Raw genomic sequence first — 25,866 nt, forward strand, 5'->3', positions numbered from 1 at the left:
TGGGCGGGGTGCAGGAGTGGCCCCAGACATCTGTTTCCCTGCTGGGCTCCGCGGTCCCCTGGCCTCTCCACATGCGGGGAGGTAGGCATCATTTGTCTTCTTTCTGGAACCCTGGGGTGGGGCCTGAGCTGCTGTTAGTGGCCAAGTGGAACGGGCCTGAATGGAATCCCAACGTTTTTATTCCTTGGATCTGTAGGATTTGTTTTTTCATCAGTTCTAGGGAAGCAGTGAAAAAAGGTGTCGGGCCTTGGGGATAATTTATATGAGTAAACACGTAAGGAGGAGGGTGAGCAAGAGCATGAGAATTAAGGCCATTTATCCAGGCTTTGAGGCTCTGTTTGCCCTCTGGTCCAGCCTTCCCCACAGTCTTTATCTTGCTCCTTTAACCCTCTCCTTGCCCTGCTCCTCGTGGGCCCACGCAGAGCTCTGTGCGGCTGCCCCAGCGGCCTCCTGCTCCCCGCCCCTCCCACGGCCCTCATTAAAGCCTGGGTACAAGGTAGCGGGCTGTGGTGGTGGCCTCCAGCTGAGGCCTGCTCGCTGATTCTGAAGGGAAGGCACGTTGGCTTCCACCCTCCCTCCTCTCGCCCGGCCTGGCCTGTGTGTGTGTGTGTCCTGTGTGGTCAGCCTGGGGCTGCCTTTCTGCGTTCCCTCTTTCCTCTCCCCTTTCCTTTCCTCCATCCTCTGAAGATGCGCTCTGCACAGCCAAGTGGCAACGGCTAGGATGCTTTACACTTGAGAGATGAAGTAATAACAGGTGGCAAGACCAGAGGCTGCCGGAGCCCAGGATTCCGGTTGCCATGGAAACAGGTCAGCCCTGTGGAGGGATGGGAACTGTCAGCCGTGGAGGGTGGTGGGGGAGCCAGTGAGAGGGGTGAGGAGAGGCACGGCTCCTCCTGGAGGGCTCTTCTCACTGCCCTCCAGTTCCCCAAGGGCCACACACCCCAACTCGCAGGCCCGGGAAGAAAGAGCTGCTGGGCCGCGCGGCTGGGTGGTAGGCACGGAGCATGGCCGCGTGCTTGTGCGCCCCGGGCCCTGGCAGGCGGGCTGAGCGTCTGCTCAGGATGTGAAGTCATGCTTTTGTGGATGTGCCATGGGGGGGGGGGCCCTCCCCTTCTGGCTTGTTTCCGATTTCCCGAGGACACTTGGGACACAGCTTCGGTCTTGGCAGGACCAGATGAGGGGCTGCTGCTGGTGGCCAGACTGTCCTCGCCACTCCTTCGTTTCCCGAGTGGCAGGCATATCGCCGCGGAGATCAGACGGAAAGGGGGAAAGACAGCCCTGTCTGGGTGGTAGTGTTATGGAAGATTTGGGGCCTTGTTTGCCAAAGACACGTGGCCTGATTGAAGTGTACAGTAATACCTTTCCAGAATGACTGCTCACCTTTTACTGAGTGTGGTGGTGGGACTGTTTGGGCCTTGGCTTTTCCTTTCTCTGGTTTGATTTGAATGCTCCCTCCCATCTTCTGTTTATTTGTGTGTGTGTGTGTGTGTGTGTGTGTGTGTTTCCTCATGAACTTTGTTCTTGATTTCCATTCTCCTCCTCCCACTTTGCGCTTTGTAGAGTTATCTCCCCGGGTAAATTCCTAAACTCTTAAGGCTCACTTTATTTTCTCGGCAGCTTCCTTGTATCTCTTATATGATCCCAGCCTATGAACATTAATCAACAGAAAACCAAATCCATCATTATGGACGCCGCCATCGAGATACCACTCGGGTCTTTGCCCTCCTGTTGTCTTATTCTATAAAGTGGGACTCAATTTCCCATAAGCAGAAGCAGAATCTCTATTTAAATCCCTCTTGCAAGGTCTGTGTGAGCCTCCTATTTATAGTAAAATCCTTTTTATAATGACCTCATACACGGTACCAGGAAATTGCTCATGGCTGGGTCAGGCCATAGGCCAGTATAGCTGTGGTGTAAGCTTTACTTAAAAAAAAATTCCTTCCAGAGCCTCCGGAATTCTTTGGAGAAGTATTTTCACAGAGTATGTGACGATAAACAGGATCACCCAGTATGGATTACTGTGGTAGGGACATGAAATTTAAGTTCAAAGGGAATTTCTGCTTTTATCAGGCCAATCTCAATCATTTTTATCCCTTTGGGCTTCCTAAATGACGTATTGGATGAATCAAGTTGACTCTAAAGAGATTTATGAAATATTTTATATGCAAGATACGGCCAGGAAGTGTGTGCCCCTGGACTGTCCAGGAGGCAGAGAGTCTCTGGGGACATAGATGACCCAGGGGTGAAGCCAGCCCCATAATCTCTTTGGGTTTCAGTTACGTCATCTTCAGATAATCCTCACTTTACAAAGTTTTTGTGAGAATCAATGAAACAATGTATGTAAAACACCCAGCGGAATATCTATCACAGTTTTGTAGTGTAATAAATGTCCACTTCTTTTTCGTTTCGAGAAACTGTTGAACAAGAGGGAGGCTGAATGGGTAGGAGCCACCTGGCGTCCCCTTCTCAAGGACAGTGAATCATAGTCTTATGCTTTCTTGTATGTTTGTGTACAAGATGATGTTTCTCCTACCGCAGTAGGGGTGCGGCCTTATTCTTCCAGAAACCCAGGGCCCTCAGCCATCCACTCTTATTTACTCTGGGAGCTAGACATGACACCAGGCCAGATCACTGACCGGTCCCTCTGGACACGGACCAGCACTTCTCTCTGAGGACTTGGGAAAGAAACCATGTAGTGAATGATATTCAGAGCGACAGCTAACTCTACCGCAGGGAAAGCAAACACAGTGCTCTGTCCCCACTAGGAGGATGTCCCAGGGGTGTCACTGGGCTGTCTACTCTCATCTCCGCCATCCTTTTCTAAGCCATTCATCCTCCACATTGTGGTTAACCATTTCCTGTGTGCAGGGCATACAGGTGATGAGTTAGACGAGGTGCCCGACCTGAAGGAGGAGATCATTCAGTACAGGCATTTGAGGCAGGTGTACACATGCGTTAACAAGAGAAGAGTCATGAAAGTGATGTCAACAGAGTGCCCTCCCCAAGGCCTGACTAGTCCTTTCAGCTGGGGAATTGGGAGAGCTCTATGGGAAAACTCTCACCCGGAAACCAACCCTAAATACCAAAAAGTATAAGAGAACCAGATGAAGAAACTTTTGATTAGTCTATCCCACACCATTTGAACAAGATGAAAGGAAGCTCTGAGCTCACTATTATTAGAAGGGTGTAGGATTTTGCCAAAAATGAACCGTAACTGTTCACTGTCACTTTCTCTACTGGGTTCTTGCTAGACTAAAATGGTACCCCTCTCCTCTCCCCAGCCCTGACATGTCACAGCTCCACAGAGCAGGGCCTACAACTGGGGTCTTAGCACCTTCTTCACCTCCTTGGCCAGGCACTTTGTATGGCCAGCAACCAACACAGATACATGTGGGGATCCTGCTCTAATTCAGTCTTCTCAGAAACTTCTCTCTATTAGATAAATTAAATTCTGTTCCTTCGGTCTTTTTACACAAGACCAATCTCTCTATCACTATCTGCTTTGCCCTACTAGATCATTTCTGAATTTTTAACTTCTTGTAGTATTGGCGTCCCGATTCAATGAGGGCATTCTACCAATGATCCATTGGTGGGAAAGACTGTAAAGAATTACCTGGGAGTTCTTATACTCTATTCTCTTTCATCCTCATAAATCACAACGCATACACCGTGTTGGAGAAAACCAGATTCTTTGGTTGCTTAAAGAGTTTGTGAAAGGAGAGAAAAATATGACATAATAGGAAGTCCCTAAAAGAACAGGAGAGACAGATGGTGTAGGCTGGGGCTCCTGAGACTTTTAGTGGGATTATATACGTGGACGTCTTTGATCGCTTTCCATGCGGGAAGCTACCTGAGTTGTGATTGGTATCTCCATATTTTCTTTCTAGTTCCTATCACTCATGAAAGTTAGCTCTGGTTTACACTCAGCCCCGAAATTTCATATACCCCACTTCTTCCTGTTCACCTTTTGATTGATTTCTAGAATAGTCTGTTAACAAGAAAACCTTGAGTTTATTTGCTTCATAGACATGCTTGGATTTTCTTAAGAGAGTTCTGGAAATGTTGAAGATGGCAGCTGAGAGAGAAGGACGAAAGGAGTTTTCTTCTGGATTTGGGCAATGAAAATTTCAGAGTACGATTTTTGCAGGCATACTGATTTTGGGGATTATTTGCAAAACCGTTCTTTATGACCTGTGAAGTCTTTGAGAGGCAGGGAGTGGTGAAGAAAAAACCCACACTCAAGAGGCCACAGGGTGTGACCAGCTCCTCCGTCCGCCCCCAACAGCCAACACCTTTTTTGCAGAGAATTGTCTGCCTCCCTGAAGATGAAAATCAATGACTTAGAAACTGATTAAACAATCCAAATAGCAACTGATAAATGGATTAACTCTCTATAATGTAATTCTGCCAGCTTTTGTCTTCTGCCTTCCCCAGGTAAGTTTTTCTATTCCTGGAGGCAAAGCAGAGGCATGGAGGAAGTGAAGGCCAGAGGGAATCATATTAAAGTGGGTGAATCCGTTTATCACTTACTGTCTGGATGGTATTTCTGCTCACATATCTGCTCCCTTTTACAGATTTGTACCCTACGGGACCCTGATTAATGTTAGCCGGTAAATAATGAAAGATAGCAGCAGACATTGGGTATAGCGAGGAGGAAGATACCCCTGTGGTTTAGGCTGATCCCGTAAACAGACAGACTTTCCTTCTTAGTTGCAAACAGGGAGTGTTCACGTGAAGAAGTCTCCACAATAGGGACCGAAAAACAAGAGAATGGAGGCATTTCTCCCCATGCAGAGAAACCTGTCCAAGCTTTTCCAGCTCCCCGAGGAATGGCGAATGATTTCAGTGCTTGAGAATATGTGCCGTTCTCATAAGCTTTGTTTTTGAGATCATGTCCCAAGATTTTTCTTTGCCTTTGGATAAGGACCTTCAGCGGGGGTGACTTATGAAGGTCTTAAGCCTCAAGGCATGCTCACTAACTCACCATTCAACTTATGTTTGGCATGAGGCTGAGCTGAGTGCCCTTGAGGTCTGCTGATTAACTCATCCTGGGTTCTCTCCATGCAAATGAGTATGGACTTTAGGGATATAAGGCTGAACAAGAGTGGACACTTGTTGACCTGCCGAGATGTTCATCAGCGTCCCCAGAAGCGTCTTCAGTGTCCTTCCTGGAAATGACTCCCATCAGTGCTTCTTTGTTTCATTTTCAGGGACAAAGGACTATCTCCCGAACAAGAGCGTCTTCCCCGTTCTTTCTTCCTCTCATCCCACCACTGGTTATGGTTGCCACCTGTTGTTTGAGGCCTAAGGCTTGAGGGCTGGTTGTTCAGGGATGAGGGAAGTTTACTTGACTGGTAGGCCTTCTGGATGCTTGGCTCATTCAGGAACGCAACCCGAGGAGCAAGGTAGTTTCTGTAAAAACACAGAGATGGGTTTTGCAAATATTGCAGAAATTAAACTAAACTCTGGACGGCTTGCAAGGGATTAGAGCTATTGAGCTGAAGAGGATCAAAAAGAAAACTTAGCCCAATGTAGCAACTTGATTGTAATGAAACCTTGCATTCTAACTTGATATTTTTTCCAGAACAGATTCTGCCACACCATGGGAGAAAAGGGGCTAGTAGAAACTCACGTTAGCCTAAAATCAGATTTTTTTTTTTTTACTGTTTCTATAGCCCAGAAAGGACCGGATGGGACAGTCATTCCCAACAACTACTGTGACTTCTGCTTGGGGGGCTCTAACATGAACAAGAAGAGTGGGCGACCTGAAGAGCTGGTGTCCTGTGCAGACTGTGGACGCTCTGGTGAGTGTGGCCCCTTCTTGCATCTGTGCCCATAGACCAGGAGCTGTTCCACTTGCATTCCTCCGCCATCTTGTATGGGGGCTGAAGGGTGGAGTGGAGAAGACATGGTGGTGATTTTGAGTGGAGAGGAGTTTTCAGGTCATTTTGATATTTTTCTTCTCTGAGTCTTAAGAACAAGAAGTTGTGCCCTGGGATGTAGGAAGAGGGAAAGGAGCTTTTGGCTCCTGTCTGGCGTCTCCATGAGGTGGCTATTTCTTTGTGTGTATTGTTGCGGACAGTAGTGAGGTAGTGTCTTAAGAAACACCTGGAGACACGGACAACATGCTTCCTTGTATCAGATGGTGTGCACCTACCAAAGAGATGTGTGTTGTATGGAAGTGCCTGGGGCATACTGGAAGAGTATGGAAACATGAATATAGGGAGAGTAGCCACATCTTGAACTGTGGGAGTCTGAGACCCCGGGCTCATGGGCAGCTGCATAAAGACCACCTCCATTGGCCGCTCATCCCATTGTCTCATATAAAACAGACAAAAGAGACCCTGATAGATCAAGGGGGCCAAAGGGCAGGTGTTCTCAGGGCTGATCTGAAGTCGACTTAGCATGCTTTGAAATTTTCATCTTTGACCTCTCCAAAGACTAAAATGACAAAAACAGATTTGGGTCTTTTTATCTCTTTCTTAAACGGAATTCAGGCCTTCAAGTTTTGTTCAAGATGTTTCATTTTGCAATTCTAACCAAACCATTATCTTTGGTTGGTCGTGGTTGGTTGGTGCGACCTGTTTTTCATACTGTTTGATGTGCCTGCGAAGCCAAAGCACAGGCAGGGAGGAGCAAAGATCTCAGCTTCATCTCTAGTCTGACCCAGCGCTGCTAGTGGGCAAGATGCTGTTCAGCTGGGGGGTTGGTGTAGCAGTGGGAAGCCATTGCTCCTTCCTCTATTTCTCTCCAGGGTCTTTTCTGCTCCGAGGCCCAGGAGACGGACCGAGGTGACTGCACCTGGGTTTACTGTAACAACTCAGTTCTTCCCTTGCTTTGCTTGCAAAACTGAACTTCAGTCCTTTTATATTTGGTTTTGGGGTTGTTCAGGGTTCCAGACTGACTTGAGTAACATATCAGTAATTGGAAAACGACTGTGGTCTCCAGCGCACATACCCTCAGCAGTGAGCTCTTAAGGACCTGACTGGGTGGCCCATCCATGTTCATTTGTTTTCCAAACATGATACCTCACGTTGGCCTCTTCACCCTGCTGGTGCTAGCTTAGAGGAGAGGGCTCACGTGAGCGTGCACTCTGGGTTTTAAATACTTAAAAGAAAATGAATAGTTTTAGAAATAATTAGAGAAAACGAAACAAATGAAATTCAATTCAGTGTTTTTTTAAAAAGCAAACGATCAGACAAAATCTCTATTGCCAGAAGCAAAGTCACCTGGTGGAGTGATTTTCTAGGCAGAACGTGATGGACTGTTATGGGTTTGGGGTGCATTAGAGAGGGCAGCTTCAGAATGCTCCCTGCAAGCTGCTTGAATCTTCCCCTTTCGTTCCCTACAAAGGTGGGGTACTTGGATCTGATCCACGGGGGACCAGAAATGGGAAGTTGGTGTTGTCTATAAAAGCTTCAGCATTCTTCCCCCACCCGAGGATCTGTCTGCTATGTGACCCAGGGGCTATTTGATACCAGCCTAGGTGTTCTCATTGCATTTGCCAATTTTGGTGGATGGTTTAGTCAAGGTCTGACTCGGATGCTCCTGAAATAGTCACTACCTTGGGAATAAGCAGGTGGCATTAGCCCATGAGACATGCTTGCCAAGGCAGGTGGGCGAATACTTCTCTAGGGCCTCCTTGGAGTCCTTCCAAGGAAGAATGCGAAGCTCAGAAAAACTGTCTTTCCCTTCCCGTCTTCCCTGCTACCTCTGTTTCCTGGGGAGAAAATGAGATTCCTGAAATTGACACTATATGTGAAACATTGTGACCTCATTCGGGGGCGGTCCTGGGGCCCATTTACAGTGTGAATAAGTTTAAACCTGAGTTTTCTAGATTTCAGGATACTGTATTTTATTAGGCTTTTGAAACCCCTAAATCCTGCTTTTTTAGTGCTCTGAGTTAGATCTGACAACTCTGGACTTTCTGGAGTAACTGAGACCTGGGCGTGTTTAGTGGCTGGAGTGTGTGTGTGTGTGTGCGCGCCCATATATGCGGGTGCAGATCACCGAAATTTCCTCCAGTCTTTAAAGAAAACAAGAGACTCTTTTACTGCCTACCGCTTATCAGACTTTCCAACTTCTCGCTTTCAGTACAAATGAACTACATGGCATAAGGGCAGAATTGAAAGGGTACCATGAGAGTGGGATTAGAAACGGGTAAAAATAAAAATAAAATGGTGGAGGCTTAACCACCTTGAATGGGTTATCTGACAGTAATACCTTTGTAAAGCTGACTGTCAAAGTGAAGGACAGACAGTGTTCAAAGAAACACCAACCGAAAACACCAGAGAAATACCAACTGGGCTTAAAAACCACCAAGGCAACTCATTGTCTGGGGCGGGGGTGAGCGGGCGTGCATGCGTGTGCGTGCAGATGGAAGAGGAGAAAGACAGACCATGGTTGACTCTGTCGCTGTCAGAGCTGTGGACATACGCACTGTGGTAGAGATGATGTCTTTCTGGGGAGGGAGGAATCCTTTTCCCTGGAAATATTGGCTTTGTCCCGTTACCCTGAATCCCTGTCGCCAGGTGATGCACCCAGCTAATCCCTTTTGGTGTGAAACGGTTTTTGGTCTTGCTATTAAAAGTAACGTTGTAAGAATGTAATAAGAATATTAATAATGCTGTCTGTTGCTTAACCCATGTGCTGATATATTCATCATACATGTCAGCTCATTTGGGAGGAGAAGGCAGGAAGGAGGAGGCGGCGGCCGCAGCACGCACCACGGAGGACTTATTCGGTTCCACGTCAGAAAGTGACACGTCAACTTTCCACGGCTTTGATGAGGACGATTTGGAAGAGCCTCGCTCCTGCCGAGGACGCCGCAGTGGCCGGGGTTCGCCCACAGCAGATAAAAAGGGCAGTTGCTAAACCCACGGAACAGACTCTCCGGGCGACTAGCCGTCACCCTCTGACTTTGGTCATTATTCTGGGTCTGATATATATTTTTTTTTAAATGAAAGTCAACTTGAGGTTTTCCCTTCATCCTTGCTTTTTCCTCTCTCCTTCCACACGCATCCTCCCCCCCTCCCCCCCTGTTCTGGGTTTGTACAACAGAAGCACAAACTACTGAAACAAAGCAGAACACAAGAGGAGGATGACGGTCCTTCAGAGAGATGGCATCGTGATGTACTGTTTATTTTCTGTAGAAATGGGAAGTTAGGCGGATTGTCTCTCTTTGGGGGGGTGGCGGGGGTCTTTTTGACATGAGCAGAGTCGATTTCCTCAGTTTTCCTATTTATTGGCAAAATGAAGAGAGGAGGAACATTGGGTTTGGAAACAAAGAACGAATAACATTAAAAATGATTATTTATGTATTCTAGCTATTATTAGAAATGGACCTTTTTTTGAGAGAGAGAGAGAGAGAAGGGAAATCAAAGCAATTGAAGTGATATCCTGCTTGGGAGAGAGCCGCTGGGGGAGGGATTGATTCAAGGACACCTAGTCGGGAGGATTTCCTCGCTGGGAGATGATGGCACTTTCTGTACCCCACGGAGTGTGTGGCTCCCTACGGCAGACCCCCTCCCCATTTCTGCTCCCTGACCTTTCCAACTTCCTCCCTGCTTGCGAGAAAATGTCAGCAGCTCCTGGGAAGTCTGGGCCTCCGCGTGTGGCCCCCCTCCAGCGCCTGGGCCCTGGCTGCCGGGCACCTCCTGGGCTCCTCCCCTCCGCCAGCATAGCCGCTGTGGTGGTGTCGCTGGGTTTCTCCTCACTTTCCTCCTGGCGAAGAGCAATTTCCAAATGCAGGAACGGAATATAAACAGAAAGTCATGGACTCAGCAGTGACAAAGCAACCTGAGGCCGCGCTCATGGAAGGAAGAATGATACCTCACAGTATATGCCCCTCTCCCCTGGCCCCTGTTTACAAACATAAATTCCCATTGGATGATCAAGTCTCCCGTGTTTCTTCTTCTATTTTTTTTTTATAGTGCCCTCCAGGCACTTTGTTTTATGTTTCCAATAGCACTTCCTGAAATAAACCAAAGCAACACTTGCTCAAGGTCCCTGGGGCGATGGAGAAGACCATCCACCTTGTTGGCAGTCCCAAGAATGAACAGCCGTGCAGCCCTAGTCAAAAGGTATGTGTTGGCTGGCCTGTCTTACAGTGAGGGCAAAACCATCATAGTTATTTTTTGTTATTGTTGTTTTTATTTGTTTGTTTGTTTTTTCTTTCTTTCTTTCTTTCCTTTTCCTCCCCCGGCTTGTCTTTTGTTTTCCTGGGTTCACACCACCTTATTAGTGTGGGCCTGGCTACCGGCGTGGAGTGTCTTCTCCCCGGCCCTCTGCTTTCTGTGTGTGCATGCTTCCCCACATGGGCCTGGGGCTCGTGGCAGCCGAGGCTTGCTTGGACTGTGGGAGGGGCCCTGTGCAGAGAATGGTGGGCTTCTGGCTTCTGGCTTCAACCATACGAGAAAATGGCTGGGAAAGTGCTTGGCTCACTCTGCGTCCCTTGGCTGCCCCTGGTGGGTGGAGTCCAGGGATCTGAGGTCGGAGCTGGCTGCTGTACTCGGCAGAATGAGAGAGTGCGGCCACACGGGGGTCTGCATGTCTAGGGTGGTATTCCGTGCTCCACGGACCAACTTAACCGCCAAGGGGATGAGTCCAAATTAAAGAGGATCTCTGATTAGGAAAACACTCAACTGCGCTGATCTGAAGATTCTAAACTTCCACTAAGTGTGATCAGGGTCTCTGGCCTCCATGAGAGCACAGGTCCAGAGACAAGGGCACTGCCATTTGGCTTGGGTTGGGAGAGCCAAGTAGCCACCCAGGCAACAGGCCACTTGTAAGGGTCTGGGAAGATCTACTTGGACAATCCAGGCTTTGCAAATCTTCATGAATGAGACCTCTCATTAAAATAACAAGCCCACCGAACAAAAGCAAAGACTAAGCAAAGAAACCCACAAATGGACTCTTTGTGCCTCCCTGGTAGCCTGAGACAGAAAGAACTTCTACTTTTCTCCGGCTTGAAATGTGTAAGTGCCGGCCTGGGCATTTACTCTCGGTTGTGAGAGAATGGGATGTTCTTCCTAATCTGTACGTGGGCCCTGCTCCTGGCCACATACGGAATAACCCTGCCATGTGGTACCAGTCCTGCATGCTCACACGTGTGGAAAAGCCCCTAGAGTTGGTTCCGGTTGATTTCTGCTAAGGGGATACAACCTGCTCTTGCTGTCCTTCTCCTCCTCGTCACTTGTCTGTTGCTTGGGCTTAGATGCTGGATTCATAGCATTGTGACTTGCCCTCCTTGATGAAGTGTGAGCTTCTATGTAATAAAAATATGTCCAACCAATCCGTAGGATCATTCGACATCTGTGTAGTTGTTCGTAGTCCTAACGTTTTTCAATGACAGCTTGCCTTTGAACTTGAACTTAAGCAAAATCTACTTAATTTAAATTATAAAAAGCCACCTAATTTCAGAGTCTAGCAGGGGGTTCTGAAGGAGAACCAAAATGAAGACCTGTGTAAACAAGGCAGCCTCCCATGGAGAGATTTATCCTAGGGTGGCTGTTGCTTCTCTATTTTAATTTTACGAGCAGAGCTTGATCTCAGTTTCTCCTTTTGGGGGTAACAGGTGTCCTCATCTCTCTCAGTTGGTGTAGCCAACCAAGCGTAGTACTGTATCCTAGCATGGCCTGAGCACCTCGTCTCACCTTGCTCATAGTATCCTCCAACAGACTCGGTCAGAATTTACATCCTTTAAAAAAGCAAAAACGAACTGGAGGGGACTTTGAAGATGATCAAGTTCAAATTTTCCACTTTTCAGTGGAGAAAGATCAATCCAGAGAAGTTGAGTGAGGTTTGAGGGAGTGCAATGAACGTGGCTTTGAAGACAAACGTCTCAGGTGAAGGAAGGAGACGCGGGAGGTGCAGGAGGAGAAAGGTGGCTGTCATGGGTTTCCAGGTGCCTGCGTGGCTGATGTTATGCCTTTATCCCCCTTTCTCTCTGTAGCAGCCACCAACGTTTATGGAGCAGGCGTTGTCCTGAGTGCTTTCCCTAGGACAGTTCGTTTAATCCTCATGATTACCCCGGGAGGCTGTGCTTGTATCAGCCCCAGTTTACAGATACGGAATCTGAGGCTTAGTAATAAGGTTAAGGGATGTACCTAAGGCCCCACAGTTAGTAAGGAGCCAGATTTTGATCCCTGGCAACCTGACTCCAGGACCTGTATTCCTTTACTCTTGTTCTGTGCTGCCACTTGCATGGTCCTGTATGTGGAATATATATATATATATATATATATTTTTATTTATAATTTTTTTAAGGATTGGATATCATTAATTTATTATAAAAGAGAGACATGGAAATTCCTACATGATGAAAGCTTTCAGAACTTCAGTGGAATGGGCAGCTTCCCGTGATGTCATTTTAATAGTGGTTTTTTTTCAATCTACGTACTTCCCCACAATGTCACCCATCGTCTCTAAATAAACAGTCATCCTTGTCATCTAGAACTACTTTGGTGCCTTTGTATTCTGGGAGAAGAACTTTTATTTCCAACTTTCATGCTAACTGGTTGAATCTCTGCACCCTTTCCTTTAGATCCAACAAACTACTACAGTTGTTTGTAATACTTTTCCTTGAGATTTTTCTGGAATCATAATGCCTCCTTTGGTTATGGTTTCAGATGCACTTCTTGCAACTAATACTCCTTTTCCAACTAATAGTTGGTCAAAGAGGGGAAGATAAAGATAGGTAGATAGATATCTCTCGCTTTTTCTCAAGTCCAATCAAAGAAAGGGGTGTTGTAATGAATATAGCTTTAAAAGAGAGCAATTTTAAAACTGAAGAGTAAACAACTAGATCCCCAAAAAGACAATTCCGATTAAAATTCTGTGCAGATTATTGCAGAGAGCTCATCTTCTAAACCATCATTTCTAGACATTCCCTCCCGACTTAACGTCTATTAGGAATGAAGTCTTTTTTTTTTTTTTTTGTGACCTCAGGAGTTGTAAGAGCTGTGCCAGCAGTCAACGCATCTGTCATTTTGTTGTTGCTCTAAGTATCACTACTCAAATTCAATAGAAAAGAAATTAGAGTCATCAAGATGAAAAAGATCTGACTAGTCTCCTTTGTCCTCAGCTCAGGAAAGCACCCTCCAAAATGCCTCAAACGTGTCACCAAATTTTCTGAGTCTTAGCCCAAAGATAGGACAACCAAAGACACAGAACTTTCTAAATTTGTTACAACCTTCCAATCCCCTGGGGAGAACTGTTGATGTAAAAGTGATGACCGTTGTTGTCTCTCTGATGTTTTTTCCCACCTAGAACAATCTAATCCTTTATTTCTGTTGAGACAGTGTTGAGATCAGGTCCTCTATTCTGTAACACTGGGAATGAGAAATACGCATTTCATTTTTTAAAGGTACTTTCAAGTCACTAACGCAATTTGCTACTGGTATTTTAGAGAGAAGGATTTAATGAAAATATGATGTTCACATCAGTTGTACCCCTTAAACCTTCCTGCTTACTTCGTGTCTCTCTATGCACCTAATGGGCTGCAGCGTGCTGTTGCCTTTAGATAGCCCTTGAGGGAACACAAGATCGTTACTCGGGGAGAGAACTGAAAGCCGTTTGGAGGTACTCCCTTCATGGTGGAATAGAATTAATTAATATTATCCCAATATGCCTCCCGTTACATCTGATGGATATGATCTTAAACTTGTACTCAAAGTCTGAGCGGCCTCATGTATTAGGGATTTTTCCGCAGGAGGTTTGGTTTAGCCTTTGGAAGTGAAGTTAATTGTGCTGTAAATTTTTGGAGTGAGGCATTTTTGATCTAGTGAGTAGAAACCTAGAGTAGAAATAAAAAGTTCTGGGTTCTGGACTCAGTCCCCGTGCGAATTTGTTGCCATGAACCTCTGCCTCAGTTTCTCTATCCTTAGCATGTGGACGGTTCTTACCCTATCATAATATGTAACCAAGATGATCTCATGATGATTCTTAAAGCAGCCGTGTGGGGTAGGATAGATGCCATTCATTCCCATTTTACTGATGAGGAAACTGATTGATCACATTAGGTGACTGAAGTTCCAGGCGCCGTAAGTGGTGTTTAGGTCTTCTAATACTCTTTCCTCAGTCTATACTGACTTCATCGATCATATTTTGAGATTTATTGAGTAAAACGAGTAAAGTTTTTGAGGTCTTTCATTCAAGACCTCATTGGATTGAGAGGCGGTATTTGACGTTGTCAAAACAAAACAAAAACAAAATCACATTCGAATCCTGCTGAGAAGCCGCGATGGCGAAGTCCCGTGAACTCTCCCGAGGAGCTAAGGTTGAGCTTCTTACAAGGGCAGTGTTTTGGCGGTGACATCAGGGCGGGGGTGGCGGTGGGAGGGGAGAGGTGGCAGGGAAGGAACACTTCACATGCCCAAGTGCTTCTAACACTGAAGAATTGAATTATGTGATACTCTTGTGCTCAATAAAAGTGATTTCTGACCATTTTCTCAAAATAACAGTAGAGGAAAAACCATTCTGTTTGATTGATTTACAAAATAGCTGAGAATGATGGAAGAACGCTGTCAGAATGGAATTATTAGCTAAAAAGCATTGGAAGTTAGGTTTTCAAAGTATCTCCATACTGGCTCTCAACCAATGACTAAGGCTTAAAAATTGTTAATTTTGAAATAATTTCAGATTTACAAAAAACTCACACAAATAATACAAAGAATTCCTATGTACTCTTCACTTAGAATCTTCAAATAATCTCAATAAAATGATCACAGTCAGGAAATTAATATTGATGCATACTTTCCACTCTACAGACCTTATTCACATTGTGCCAAGCGTGTCACTAATATGTCCTTTTCCTGGTCCAGGATTCATGTAGGATCACAGTTGTAGTTAGCTGTCACGTCCTCTTAAACCCCTTTAATCTGGAGTAGTTAGTTCCGTTGTCTTTGTCTTTCATGCCTTGATGCTAGTTGATTCCTAGAAAGCCCTTCTCTTTGGATTTGTGTACCGTTTCCTAAGGGCTACAGTCAGGTTACGAATTTGGGTAAGAGTACCAGAGAAATGATGTTGCATCCTTCTCAGGGCCTCATATCAGGGGGCGCATGATTGATTTATCCCATGATTGGTGACTCAGACATTTGTCCTTTCAGCTCAGGTTCAGGCTAGTATGTTTATACACTTTGGATGATAATATTTTCATTCCGATATGCCTTTGTTTATTCGGCGACTAGAGGCTGAGTAACAGCGGTAGGCATATGACTGCTCAGCCCTGTGAAGGATAGGATGAAATTGAACATGGGACCAATGGATTTGGTGTCCACTGGATTTTTGGCAATCTAGGTGGGCAGACCAGATATTCACAAGTAGTTAAAAATGTGTGAGAGCGTCATGGGGTGGTATGTGATTGTTTTTGCTGGGGATCACAGTTGTCAGGGAGATTTTCTTAGAGGAAGCCATGCAGATCAACTAAGAGCTCTAGACTGGCTATTGCTGTTTAATCTGTAGGCAAGAATGTCTGTTGTCAGAGAGGATGGAGATGGAGCTGAACAAAAGGCGGCACTGGGGATCACAACCTGAGCCATGTAAAATGGCAAAAATCACAAGTAAAAAACATGCTTAAGTATTGTTCTGTCATGTTTTGTTCATGCCACTAGTTTGGTGCTTATTATAACATGACTGTAGTCTTTCTCATCAAACAGATGGTGTGTTCCTTGAGGGCAAAGATGATGTCATTCATGTCCCTTGGACAGTGCCTGACACCATTGTGCCATAATTCTTTGTTGAAATAAACTGAGAACTGAGCAATGTTTCTGAGCTAATTAGTGGCAGGATTTAGTGTCTCGTTCCTTACATCGTGGGTGCTCAATAGCTACTGTGGACAGAGAGGTTGGAGAGGACATAGCTGGACACAGCATCCATTGGTCAAGTCAGAGGGGGGCTGGTTCTCCAGGAGCCAGTGGAGTAGTGATGGCGGGTCAGGAGGGAGAATGAGGGTGTGAGGACAGGGGTAAGGGGAAAGTTGAAGATGTATGTAGGGAAGGAAAGGTAGCCTCCTGGAAAGGGACTGAAAGCAGAAGACTGAGAGGCGGTGGGACATTTTCAATGGCCTGCATTTGGCCCAGCCAGAGGAAATGAAGGAGAAAATGAATGTTAGGAGCACAAGGTTGGGAACTAACCAGCTATTTTCTAGGTGGCTTAAATGGGACAAAAGAAGAATATGTGTGTGTGTGTGTGTGTGTGTGTGTGTGTGTGTGTGTGTTGGGGGGTCAAGGATGGAAATTTGAGGAAATTGAAAAGGCACGAAGTTATGGTATGAGACAGACTCACTAAAAGAGCAGCAGATGATATCTGACTGGAGGGGTCAGGGTCACTGGGAGAGGCACAGAAAGACTCCGGAAGGGAGTGAAAGTTTGGGTGCCCATTAAGGGAACACTTGGCAGGCACCTGTGGGAGGTCTGAACGCCAGCCAGTTTCATCCGTGGAGTGAAGGGGCTAAAGGCAGGAGGGAGAGTGAAGAGATGAGCACTGGGGAAGAGGACCAGAGTCTGGGGAAGGGCACCAGGAAAGCAGAGCTGAGAGGTGAGACAGCGGGAGGGTGCGGGATGGGCTGGAGGGGAAGGAAATAGGAGCAGATGGAGGGAGAGGGCTTGGTGGTGGGTAAAAGCGAGGCTTTTCTCAGCCTCCCTTTGAAAACATTAAGTAGACAGATAGAGTCTAAGTTTTGGAAGCATCTATACCAGTCCTGTACCTGGGCAGTGAGTAATGCCTTGGGTATTAGAAAGAAAGATGGAAGATGGAGGGATTCAATTGAGCTGCTCATTTGGTTTTGAATTTTGGTCTCTGCTGCCTTGGCCGTTTCCAAGTTGGGCACCCCCTTCCTTTCCTCCCTCCCTCATCACCCAGCCCAACATGGCCTGAGCACTGCTTATGGTTGTCCATCTCTGCCCTCAGGAACTGCTCCTGGGGCAAAATGGGTTAGTACTTGGTTGTATTGCTTCCTCTGTGCGAAACACTCCATTCCAAAGACTGAAATAACTTAGCAGATTTCATTTCGGCTAGAAGTAAGATCCACTCCTGTTTTGGTCCTCCTGGCTAAAAGACCCATCGCGCTTGAACTGCCACCAGGTTCCAAGGCTGACAGTTGGGATCACTGGGCTAGTTGAGGACTCGAATGGCTCCTTGGGCTTGGTTCTCTCCCTGAGTAATTCTGACAGCCTGGAATCACTTGGGGTTGGGGCTGAGGGTGTGTGCATGGAGCCTTAGGGCCCAGTGGGGCATCCGTTAGGGTTTTTGTAACCGCCACTGGTCCTACCCCCTAGAACTACACATTTCCACTTAGGTGACAGGCAGACAGATTACATCGTAATGGTCCTTCTGGGGTGTTTTAATAGTGGAAAGCTTCAGCTTCCAAGTAGAGGAGAAAGAACAATAGATTTTGCCAGCACCCAGTTTTGCCCACTCCACCACCTAGGGACTGCAACTCCAGCTGCGTCCTCGGTGTTTCTTGTGTCATCGGTTGCCCAGGCGCAGCTGACCTGCCCGATTGCTGGCTGATCTCGTGCTGCTGGCGTTCACGGCGCAGGAGGCACCAGCCTGGCTCTCCGTGCACATAGCCGTGGTCTCATTAGCATGGCTGTAGGTAGTACGTTCACTTCCTTCCTTCTTTCGTTTTTCTTTTCAATTCATTTCATTTCCACCACCCCCTTGATTTTAATCTTTCCTTTTGTAGGTAGTTGTCCTGTACTGTTCTTTTTGTTTTATCTTTCCTTGCCTTTCCCTCTGCAGTCAACTCTATGACCTGGGGACTCCGGCATCCTCCAAGCAAGCCATTTCCGAAGAAGGTGACAAGAAGCCACGTCGATTTGCGCCTCCTCCTTCTCCTCCTCCTCCTCTTCCTCTTCCCTTGCCTGGCCCCCTCCTGCGCGTGTGTTTCAGCCAACACAGGAGCCTGGATTGTGGAAAAGCCTCCAGCATGACTCAGCTCAGCTCAGACAAGTCTCGGGAATGGCCTAAGTTTGTGCAATAAGAAGATTTTTTTTTCCTTTTTCAAATTCTTCATTACATTTTCTTTAAGTGTCTGTGAGAAAGTACCCAGGTCAGACTGGAATTGCTCTACAGTAGAAATAACTGAACACGAACAAACTGATGAAAAAAAAAAAGATTAACTATTTTATTTATTTCAATATTTAAAAGAAAAAAGTGCTGACGTGGCACAGTATTTTTGTTTAAAGTACCTTCTACTTCGAAAGTTAAAAGCAATTTTGTGAAGACACGAAATCGAAAGAGTACTTAATGTAAAATAAAGACTGCATATTAACTCTAAGGAAAAATACCCCACATTTTTAATAAGAAAATAAAGATCAACTCTGCTCTCTCAGGCTTTTAAAAAAGCCATTCATGTATGTGCTTTAGGTATTTTTATTTCCGCGAGCTGGATGTGGTAAGTGAGGAGTGATTGGTTTTTTATTTTTCTTCTTCAAAATTCTATTGAAAGTGTTGGTGATGTTACATGGTTATGTGTTAAGACGTGACCGAAATAAATTAGGCACAAAGGCTATCAGCAGTCTCTCCACCCCCGCCCCCCCCCAAAAAATCCCTCTCCCCCCACTCCCCGTAGGCAATCCCCATTTATCTGGATGTCAAGAAGCAGCTCGCCTTCTGGTCGTCACGTCTGAGGAGGCCTAGTTCAGAAAGGAATCCCATCTAGTGATTAACCGTATCTCTGCGAGTGCAACATTTTCGAACACAGCTTTGTTTAAAATAATGCAGTGAAGAAAGAGAAGAAAAAAAAGGACGACAAAATATGCATCAGCTGAGATGACATTCATTTGGTCACCTAACAACTTCCAGAGGAGACTTGAAAGGGAGCATTCTGCTGAGCTGGCTTTGGGGGCCTAAGGTTCTAGAGTGTCCCCAAGGGCGAGGAAGGCCAACGTGAACGACAGAAGCCTCAAAATCAGTTGCTCATGGCGGTAAAGGAGAAAGGCGCGTGTTTTAACATGTTCCTTTGTGGCCATGAGGGTGGCAGTGAACTTGATGGCCTATGAAATGTAATTCAGCTCTGTGTCTGTGGCCTAGCAACGGAGCTGGGTTGACCGGCCGGGCCACCTGTTCTATTCCAGGTCTTCTGTGTGTCCATGCTCTTGACCTTCCCTCACTTGCAAGCAGAGTCATGATCAGGAACGTACAGCCTAATGCCAGATATTCTCCTCAGTGAGTCCTTGAGTGTCAGTGTTACTGAAATGGGTCTGAGCTTGAGAATCTCTCTTGCCTTCGAAAGGGGAGATTGGATGGCACAGATGTCTGCTAGCCCCTTCAGCCTTCTCACTCAAGGCCAGTCCCGGGGGAGCTCACCGAGAGTGTCTTTGTATCCTTCTGTAGCCCTTTTCGGTGACATTTTCTGATAGAAAAGGTCCTTTTTCAAAATGCTAATAATTATAATCATAACCCACTCTCCTACCAACTCCGGCAAGTTATAATGTGTAGAATTGTGATAAAGCTTTGCAAAATGTAGGGTTTGTATCAAATTTGTGTAAGTTTCTATTAAATAAAATCCTATTTCCAATGCTCCCATAGCATCTCTGTAAATTTTGCTTTACCGACCTCATTCTCCTTGAGTTTGACTTTCATGCCGTCTTGAAAGGACTCTGCCCACTTGTGTGCCCAAGGTGTGTTGAACCTTATTGTTTTATTTAGAAGCGCAGTGCAGACCCGCGGTTGCCGCGGGCTCGGCTGACAGGTGGTTGGCTTGGAAAGGGAACGGTGCCCAGCGTTGGTGCCAGTACCTGCTCTCTGAGTCCAGAGTTGCTGTCATCCGCCCATTATCATCACAGCCATTGTCACCCTCTCCATGGAGAGCCTCTTTACGTGTCCAGACTTGATACACCTGTCGAATATTGCCGTTATTTCTGTGCCAAGAATAGTTTGGCATAAGAGCGCAAGATTTAGTGTGTGCTTGGAAAAACCTGGGAAGTTAATGTTTTCATTGCCTGAGAGGTGCTCTTGGTATGTGTCCCCAAGCTGCCAGCTGGTACAGCTGTCAACCAGACCCTATGATGAAGTTTCTTCTGGAAGTGAATACTCTTTTCTAGGTCAGGTGGAAGCAGACCAGCCTTTCAGGCCATGTCTTGCCCTCTGAGCATTGTTACATTGTGACAGTTATTATGGGCTTATAAGCTTCCCCAGCAGTAAAGAGTTCCCCTCTGCTATACCCTCCTTAAGCTTTCGTTTTCTTTTTATTGTCATAGAATATGCATTACATAAAATGTACCATTTTAATGTTCAGTGGCATTAAGTACGTTCAGGACTGTTGTACAACCATCACATCCATCCACCTCCAGAACTTTTCATCTCCAATTGAAACTCTGTGCCTATTCAACACAACTCCTCATTCTCTCCTCTCCTTAGTCCCTGGCTACTACTATTCTACTTTTTGTCTCTGTGAATTAGACTGCTCTAGGTATCTCATATAAGTGGAATCATACAGTATTCGTCCTTTTGCGACTGCCTTATTTCTCTTAGCAGAATATCTTCAAGGTTTATCTCTATTGTAGCAGGTGTCAGAATTTCCTTCCTTGAGGCTGATATTCCATTGTATGCATATACCACATTTTATTTATCCATTCATCTGTTGGTAGATACTTGCTGTAAATAGACGGTTTTGCACATTTATTACATATCACCTACTTTCTATAGTGACCTGAATTTGAAACACTAGACCCAATTCGGAGGTCACCAAGGGGATTAAATATATTCTTAGGAGGGAAGTGTTGCAGTTGAAGTCTTCCTTCTAATTTATGCCCTAGAAAAGGGTACCTTGATTCTGATGGGCATAGATTCTCTATGTAAAGTGTGTCTTAATTCATGATTAAGACTTTCTTTGTAGGTATGGTCTTTGGACTGCTTATAGGGATAAGATATCTAGCATGCAGCTGTAGTATTAGCGTAAATAACTAAGGATTAGAGGGGACCCAGCAGATTCAATTGTCTTTAATGCTGGCCCATGAGGGTAGGGAGGGCCTTATTCAAACGAAAGTGAGTTGCTGGCAAAGCATGCACGTGCTCTGTGTCTGGAGGTGGTCACTATCAAGAGGGAGGGGGACGTATAGATGTGAGCCAAAGAATGAGGAAGAGAACAATCACTTTCCGCATCCATTTGGAAATATATTAGCTCATATCAAAGGTTAGCTCTGGGGGTAAAATTCAGATGCCTACAGAGCAGGTATCTTCAGTGAGTGAAGCAGGCCAGGCGTGAGAAGATTAGCAGTGCCAGGGAGGGGGACAGCTCTTCGTACTCAACCTTGGGATGCGGGGAGACACCGGGCAGTGGTAGGGAGTGTGTAGAGCCAGGCAGCACCTGTGCTCTGAATGGGACCAGCTCAAGGGATGCTACCTGCAGGCATGTGGGCTTAGGGTTCTCAGGTCCCAGGTTTTTCAAGAGGGGCCCCAAATTCAGAAATTTTGGTGAGATCTCCCCAAAATGTTGGTAGTACATTGAGAACACAGAAATCAATTTCGTGTGGACTAAACCAAATATGAGTGTGTACCAGACGCCCTTTGATGACTTTGGGCAGCCTTCCCCAAGGGCTCCAGTCTAGGTAAGGTTGAAGTTGAGGATGGAATGCCTTGACCAAACTCCTTCACTTCACCTACGGATGTGTCTAATGGTAGCTTGATTTAGAAGTGTTATGTGCTGGGAATGGGCCCCTGGGTTGGTCTCTGGATGGAGCTACGTCTTTATTGAGCACGTTAGGGATTCAGAATGAAATTCTAGTGGAAGACATTACCCCATCCAGTCCCCTTCCCTCTGCATGTAAATGAAAGAGTTTCTCTTTAAAACCCTGGGTGGGGCTATACAGCTTAAAGATATGATTTTTTTTTAAGATTTTATATATTTACTTCAGAGAGAGAGAGCTTGTGCAAGAGAGAGCATGTAAGCATGGAAGGGGGGCAGAGGGAGAAGCAGACCCCCAATGAGCAGGGAGTCCAACTCAGGGCTCCATCCCAGGACCCCGGGATCATGACCTGAGCTGAAGGCAGATGCTTAACTGACTGAGCCACCTAGGCGCCCTAAAGAAAATTTTTTTATTCTTTATTTCACTTTATTCTTATTGCTGACCAGTCATCTGTTATATCACATTCCTTTTACCCTTCTTTTCTAAGATTTCCAAATTACTCCACGTGACCAGAACTCAATTCAAGTTTTATTATATCCCCAAAAGAGCAAATTTAGAACTTCCTTTGATTAAAAGAAATATATATATATATTTAAAAGTATATTTAAAAAGTATATATATATATATTTATTTTTTTTTTTTTTTGAGAGAGAGAGAAAGAGAGGGTGGGGAGGGGCAAAGGGAGAGGGAGAGAGAGAATCTTTCTTTCTTTCTTTATTTATTTATTTATTTGACAGGGATAGAGACAGCCAGCGAGAGAGGGAACATAGGCAGGGGGAGTGGGAGAGGAAGAAGCAGGCTCATAGCGGAGGAGCCTGATGTGGGGCTCGATCCCACAACGCCGGGATCACGCCCTGAGCCGAAGGCAGACGCTTAACCGCTGTGCCACCCAGTAGCCCCGAGAGAGAGAATCTTAAGCAGGCTCCATGACCAGTGCATAGCCTGACATGGAATTGATCTTATGACCTTGAGTCGAAATCAAGTGTCAGACACTTAACTGACTGAGCCACTCAGGCACCTCTAAATAAATATATATTTTACAAAATGTTCTCTGAAATGAGATACATAGAAGATGTAAAATACTGAAAAGAAATTTAAATAAAAATTCTGGAGGAATAGACATTTATATATTATATATATATATTTATATGTATTTTAAAGATTTTATTTGTTTACTTGAGAGAGAGGGAGAGAGGGAGGGAGCATGGGGAGGGGCAGAGGGGGAGGGAGAGGGACAAGCAGACTCTACACAGAGCACAGAGCCCAACACGGGTCTTGACCCCAGGATCCTGAGATCATGAGCTGAGCCCAAACCAAGAGATGGACTGAGCCACCCAGGTGCCCCTAGGTAAATTTATATTGTATATAAAAATATATATGTCACTCCTGAATTTTTGTTATTTTGTCTTAAGTATTTCACATCTTATATGCATCTTATTCCAGAAGACACTACGACGGAGAACAGATTTCATGTGAAGTAATATATGCAAAAACTAGTTGCCTGGGTCAGGGTTGTTTTCTTGCTTTATTTCCTTTGGTCCAGATGAGGAGAAGGCTATTCTGAAGAAGCAGCTTGTTTTCCTTACGCTTTCTAACAGGGGCTCTGTAAACTTTCCTTGTAAAGGTCCAGATAGTAAATAGTTCAGGCTTTGCAGGCCAGATGTCTGCCTCTCCTAGTCAGCTCCGCGCTTGCAGCGTGAAAGCAGTCACAGACACTACGTCAAAGAATGGGCATGGCCATGTTCCTATAAAACTTTACTTACAGAAATAGGCAGCTTGCTGGTCAGATTTGGCCCGTGGGCCTGTTTGCTGATCCGGACTCAGAAATAGAGAGTATTATACTGTTAAATTGGGGGGTGATGGTGGTGATATTTAAGGCCTTTTCTAAGCGTCAGGACTAAGAGAAGGATTTCACATCACCAGGTGAAGGGCAAGAGGTGCATTTCATGATCAGTAATGTAAGCCGTTGTGGAGGCCTATACCCGAAAATGTTTTTGAGCCAAAAAAATTCCATCGCAAGATGTTAGAAAGCCATTAGGTCTTCTAGTTTGGGTGCCGTGTCCAAACTACAATAGTACAGTGCTTACCGAAAGTACTTATAAATAATCCAGCCAGTAGACATGCTAGCCATACATAATGGCGGCTCTTGGAGGCATGATGACTAATGCCATTCATCTCTACCAAATTCAGTAGGAAAAAAGGCCAAATTTAAAATAGCTGAATTCAGGCAAATGGCTCCTAGGAGCTAAGTGCACATAGACCGTGGTTTGTGTATGAGGTAAATGATAAAGGACATTTAGTAAAGCCCAGGGTGGGACGCGTGGGGCTGCCGCATGTAAAGAAATGGCGTCTCTCTGATTCTCCCATGGCTGTGGCTCCCTGAAATTGTCCGTGACGAGGTGCTGTGCATGTTGCTGAGGTGTGTTTCTTCTTGAGAGCTCAGATGCTTGTGGTCATGTTCAGAATCAGAACACTTCTCCCACTCAGTACTTTACATCCGCAAAGAACCGACGAGTGATTGTCTTCCTGAGATGGTAATGAAGATTCCTGATACCAGACCGACTACTGATTTCAAACCCTCTTACAAGTTAGTGTGGGGTGATCCTGACGGGAGGCCTGTGAGCTAGTCATGCGAGGTGGCAGCTGCCTTGCCACATTTGTCAAAGAGAGGCTCTTGAGATGGTGTGAGAGGTTACTCCATTGTTTTGAGAGAATGAGGAACTTTTCAGATTTCAGGGTGTGTGTCAGTGGTGCTTATAGCTAAGTTCCCTGAGTTACCTCCAAGTTTTCTTAATAGGATTCAGCTTTGGAATCAGTATGTTGTATGTCGTTCCATTTGCTCCAGGCTCCACCCTGAGATCATACGTGAGGTCACCCAGATGTTCGCTTTTAGGCATTGGCTAGAAGGAGGAAGATTCTAGTTAGAAAGCAGTATGTTTTGTATTTTACGTAAATATTGTCAGTAGCACAACCCCTTGGTTACCTGATCTTTCCTTCCACCAGGATAGGAACTACTTCGGTGTGAGGTGGTAACAGTGGGCATCAGTGGTTTAGTACCCACTTGACTGATGGGATTCTAGTGACTGTGCTGTTAGGGATCGCCTGGCAAGACACTGTCATCACTGAGGTGGACCTGGAAGTTCTAGTGGAACTAGCTGAAGAAGTAGCGTGCTGTTTATTTTTAAGTAAGCATGCTGCCAGGCTGTGTTATATTGGGTATAATGTGCAAGGGCTGGCAAGTATTTCTCCACTTCCGTTTAATATTTGACACCACTGTGTTTGAATTAGCTGAAAATAACCGGGAAAACCAAAAAGTGCAGAAAAGAATATTAGCAATAATTAAAGGGATGAACAATAAAACCCTTAAAGAAAAGGGGAAAGGATTTGGGGTTAACTTGGGGAAGAGGATTGGGGTCTCTTAACAACTATCATTATGTGCATCATTGAGAAAAAAGACACCGATTTTTTTGGTCTCTGGAGAGAGCAAGAGAAGTAGGGGCTTAGAACGCACTGATAAACAGTTCTTTTGACATCAAGAATTTTTGACTTTGGAAGCTGAGAGGACCTCACTGATAGGAGTCTGAATAGGAGTTAGGGGTATGGGCTAGATGACCTCTCAGGGTCTTGTCAAGTTTGGCGGTGCTTTGAATTGTAGCTGGGGAACCTGCAAGAGTCAGTGTCTGACTCACCACCAGGGAGTGGGGAGGCATGGGGAGAACTGGTCTTGTGAATGTATATTATGATCATTAACCAAAATTACATTTCTAGGCTTGTTCCTATTCATACTGAAGCAATGTCCCAAGGCTGTGTGGGGACTTGCATTGTTTGGGTAATGTGAGACACCAGCTGGAAAGTGAACGCAGTGGCAAGAGACATTTTCCTCCAGAGAAATGTTAAATATGTAAAAAACGAACAGTGAGAAGCAACTGGAAAAGACCATAAGGCCAAAAGGCCACAAGGGAAAATAGTTCTGCTGACTACTCCATGTGAGTTCAGAGTTCCACGCTGGTCCTCATCTCATTGGGCCCCACCATGTCGAGCATCATCCTCGGGGCACAGAGTTCGTCCTTGGTGCTAGGACCCGGATATGATTCTCACCTTGATTTTGGTTGAACAACTTCACTAATATTCATGGTTGTCTACTCGCCTCTCCCCAGCTTAGTAGGTAGGGGAAGAAAGATCTTATTAAAATATTAAGTTAATTTTATATTTATCCGTAGAAAACAAAAATTCT

General features: G+C 45.6%; 1 protein-coding gene across 2 annotated transcripts in view; it reads left to right on the forward strand.

Moving 5' to 3' along the window:
• DPF3 (double PHD fingers 3) overlaps positions 1–25,866 on the forward strand; it is a 248,676-nt gene that overhangs the window by 186,215 nt on the left and 36,595 nt on the right. The window contains exons 8-10 of one of the 2 annotated variants that reach the window (XR_005837670.1): positions 5,676–5,804; positions 8,675–10,082; positions 17,743–19,522. Coding sequence is in view for 1 of the 2 variants with exons in the window: in XM_008703117.2 (XP_008701339.2) it covers positions 5,676–5,804 (129 nt within the window). In the remaining variant the exon portion in view is untranslated. Of the gene's footprint in view, positions 1–5,675; positions 5,805–8,674; positions 10,083–17,742; positions 19,523–25,866 lie in introns of those variants that run through there. The other variant, XM_008703117.2, reaches the window with a different exon arrangement.

The sequence above is a fragment of the Ursus maritimus genome, unplaced genomic scaffold, assembly GCF_017311325.1.
Source record: "Ursus maritimus isolate PB19 unplaced genomic scaffold, ASM1731132v1 scaffold_25, whole genome shotgun sequence".
NCBI classification, from domain to species: domain Eukaryota; kingdom Metazoa; phylum Chordata; class Mammalia; order Carnivora; family Ursidae; genus Ursus; species Ursus maritimus.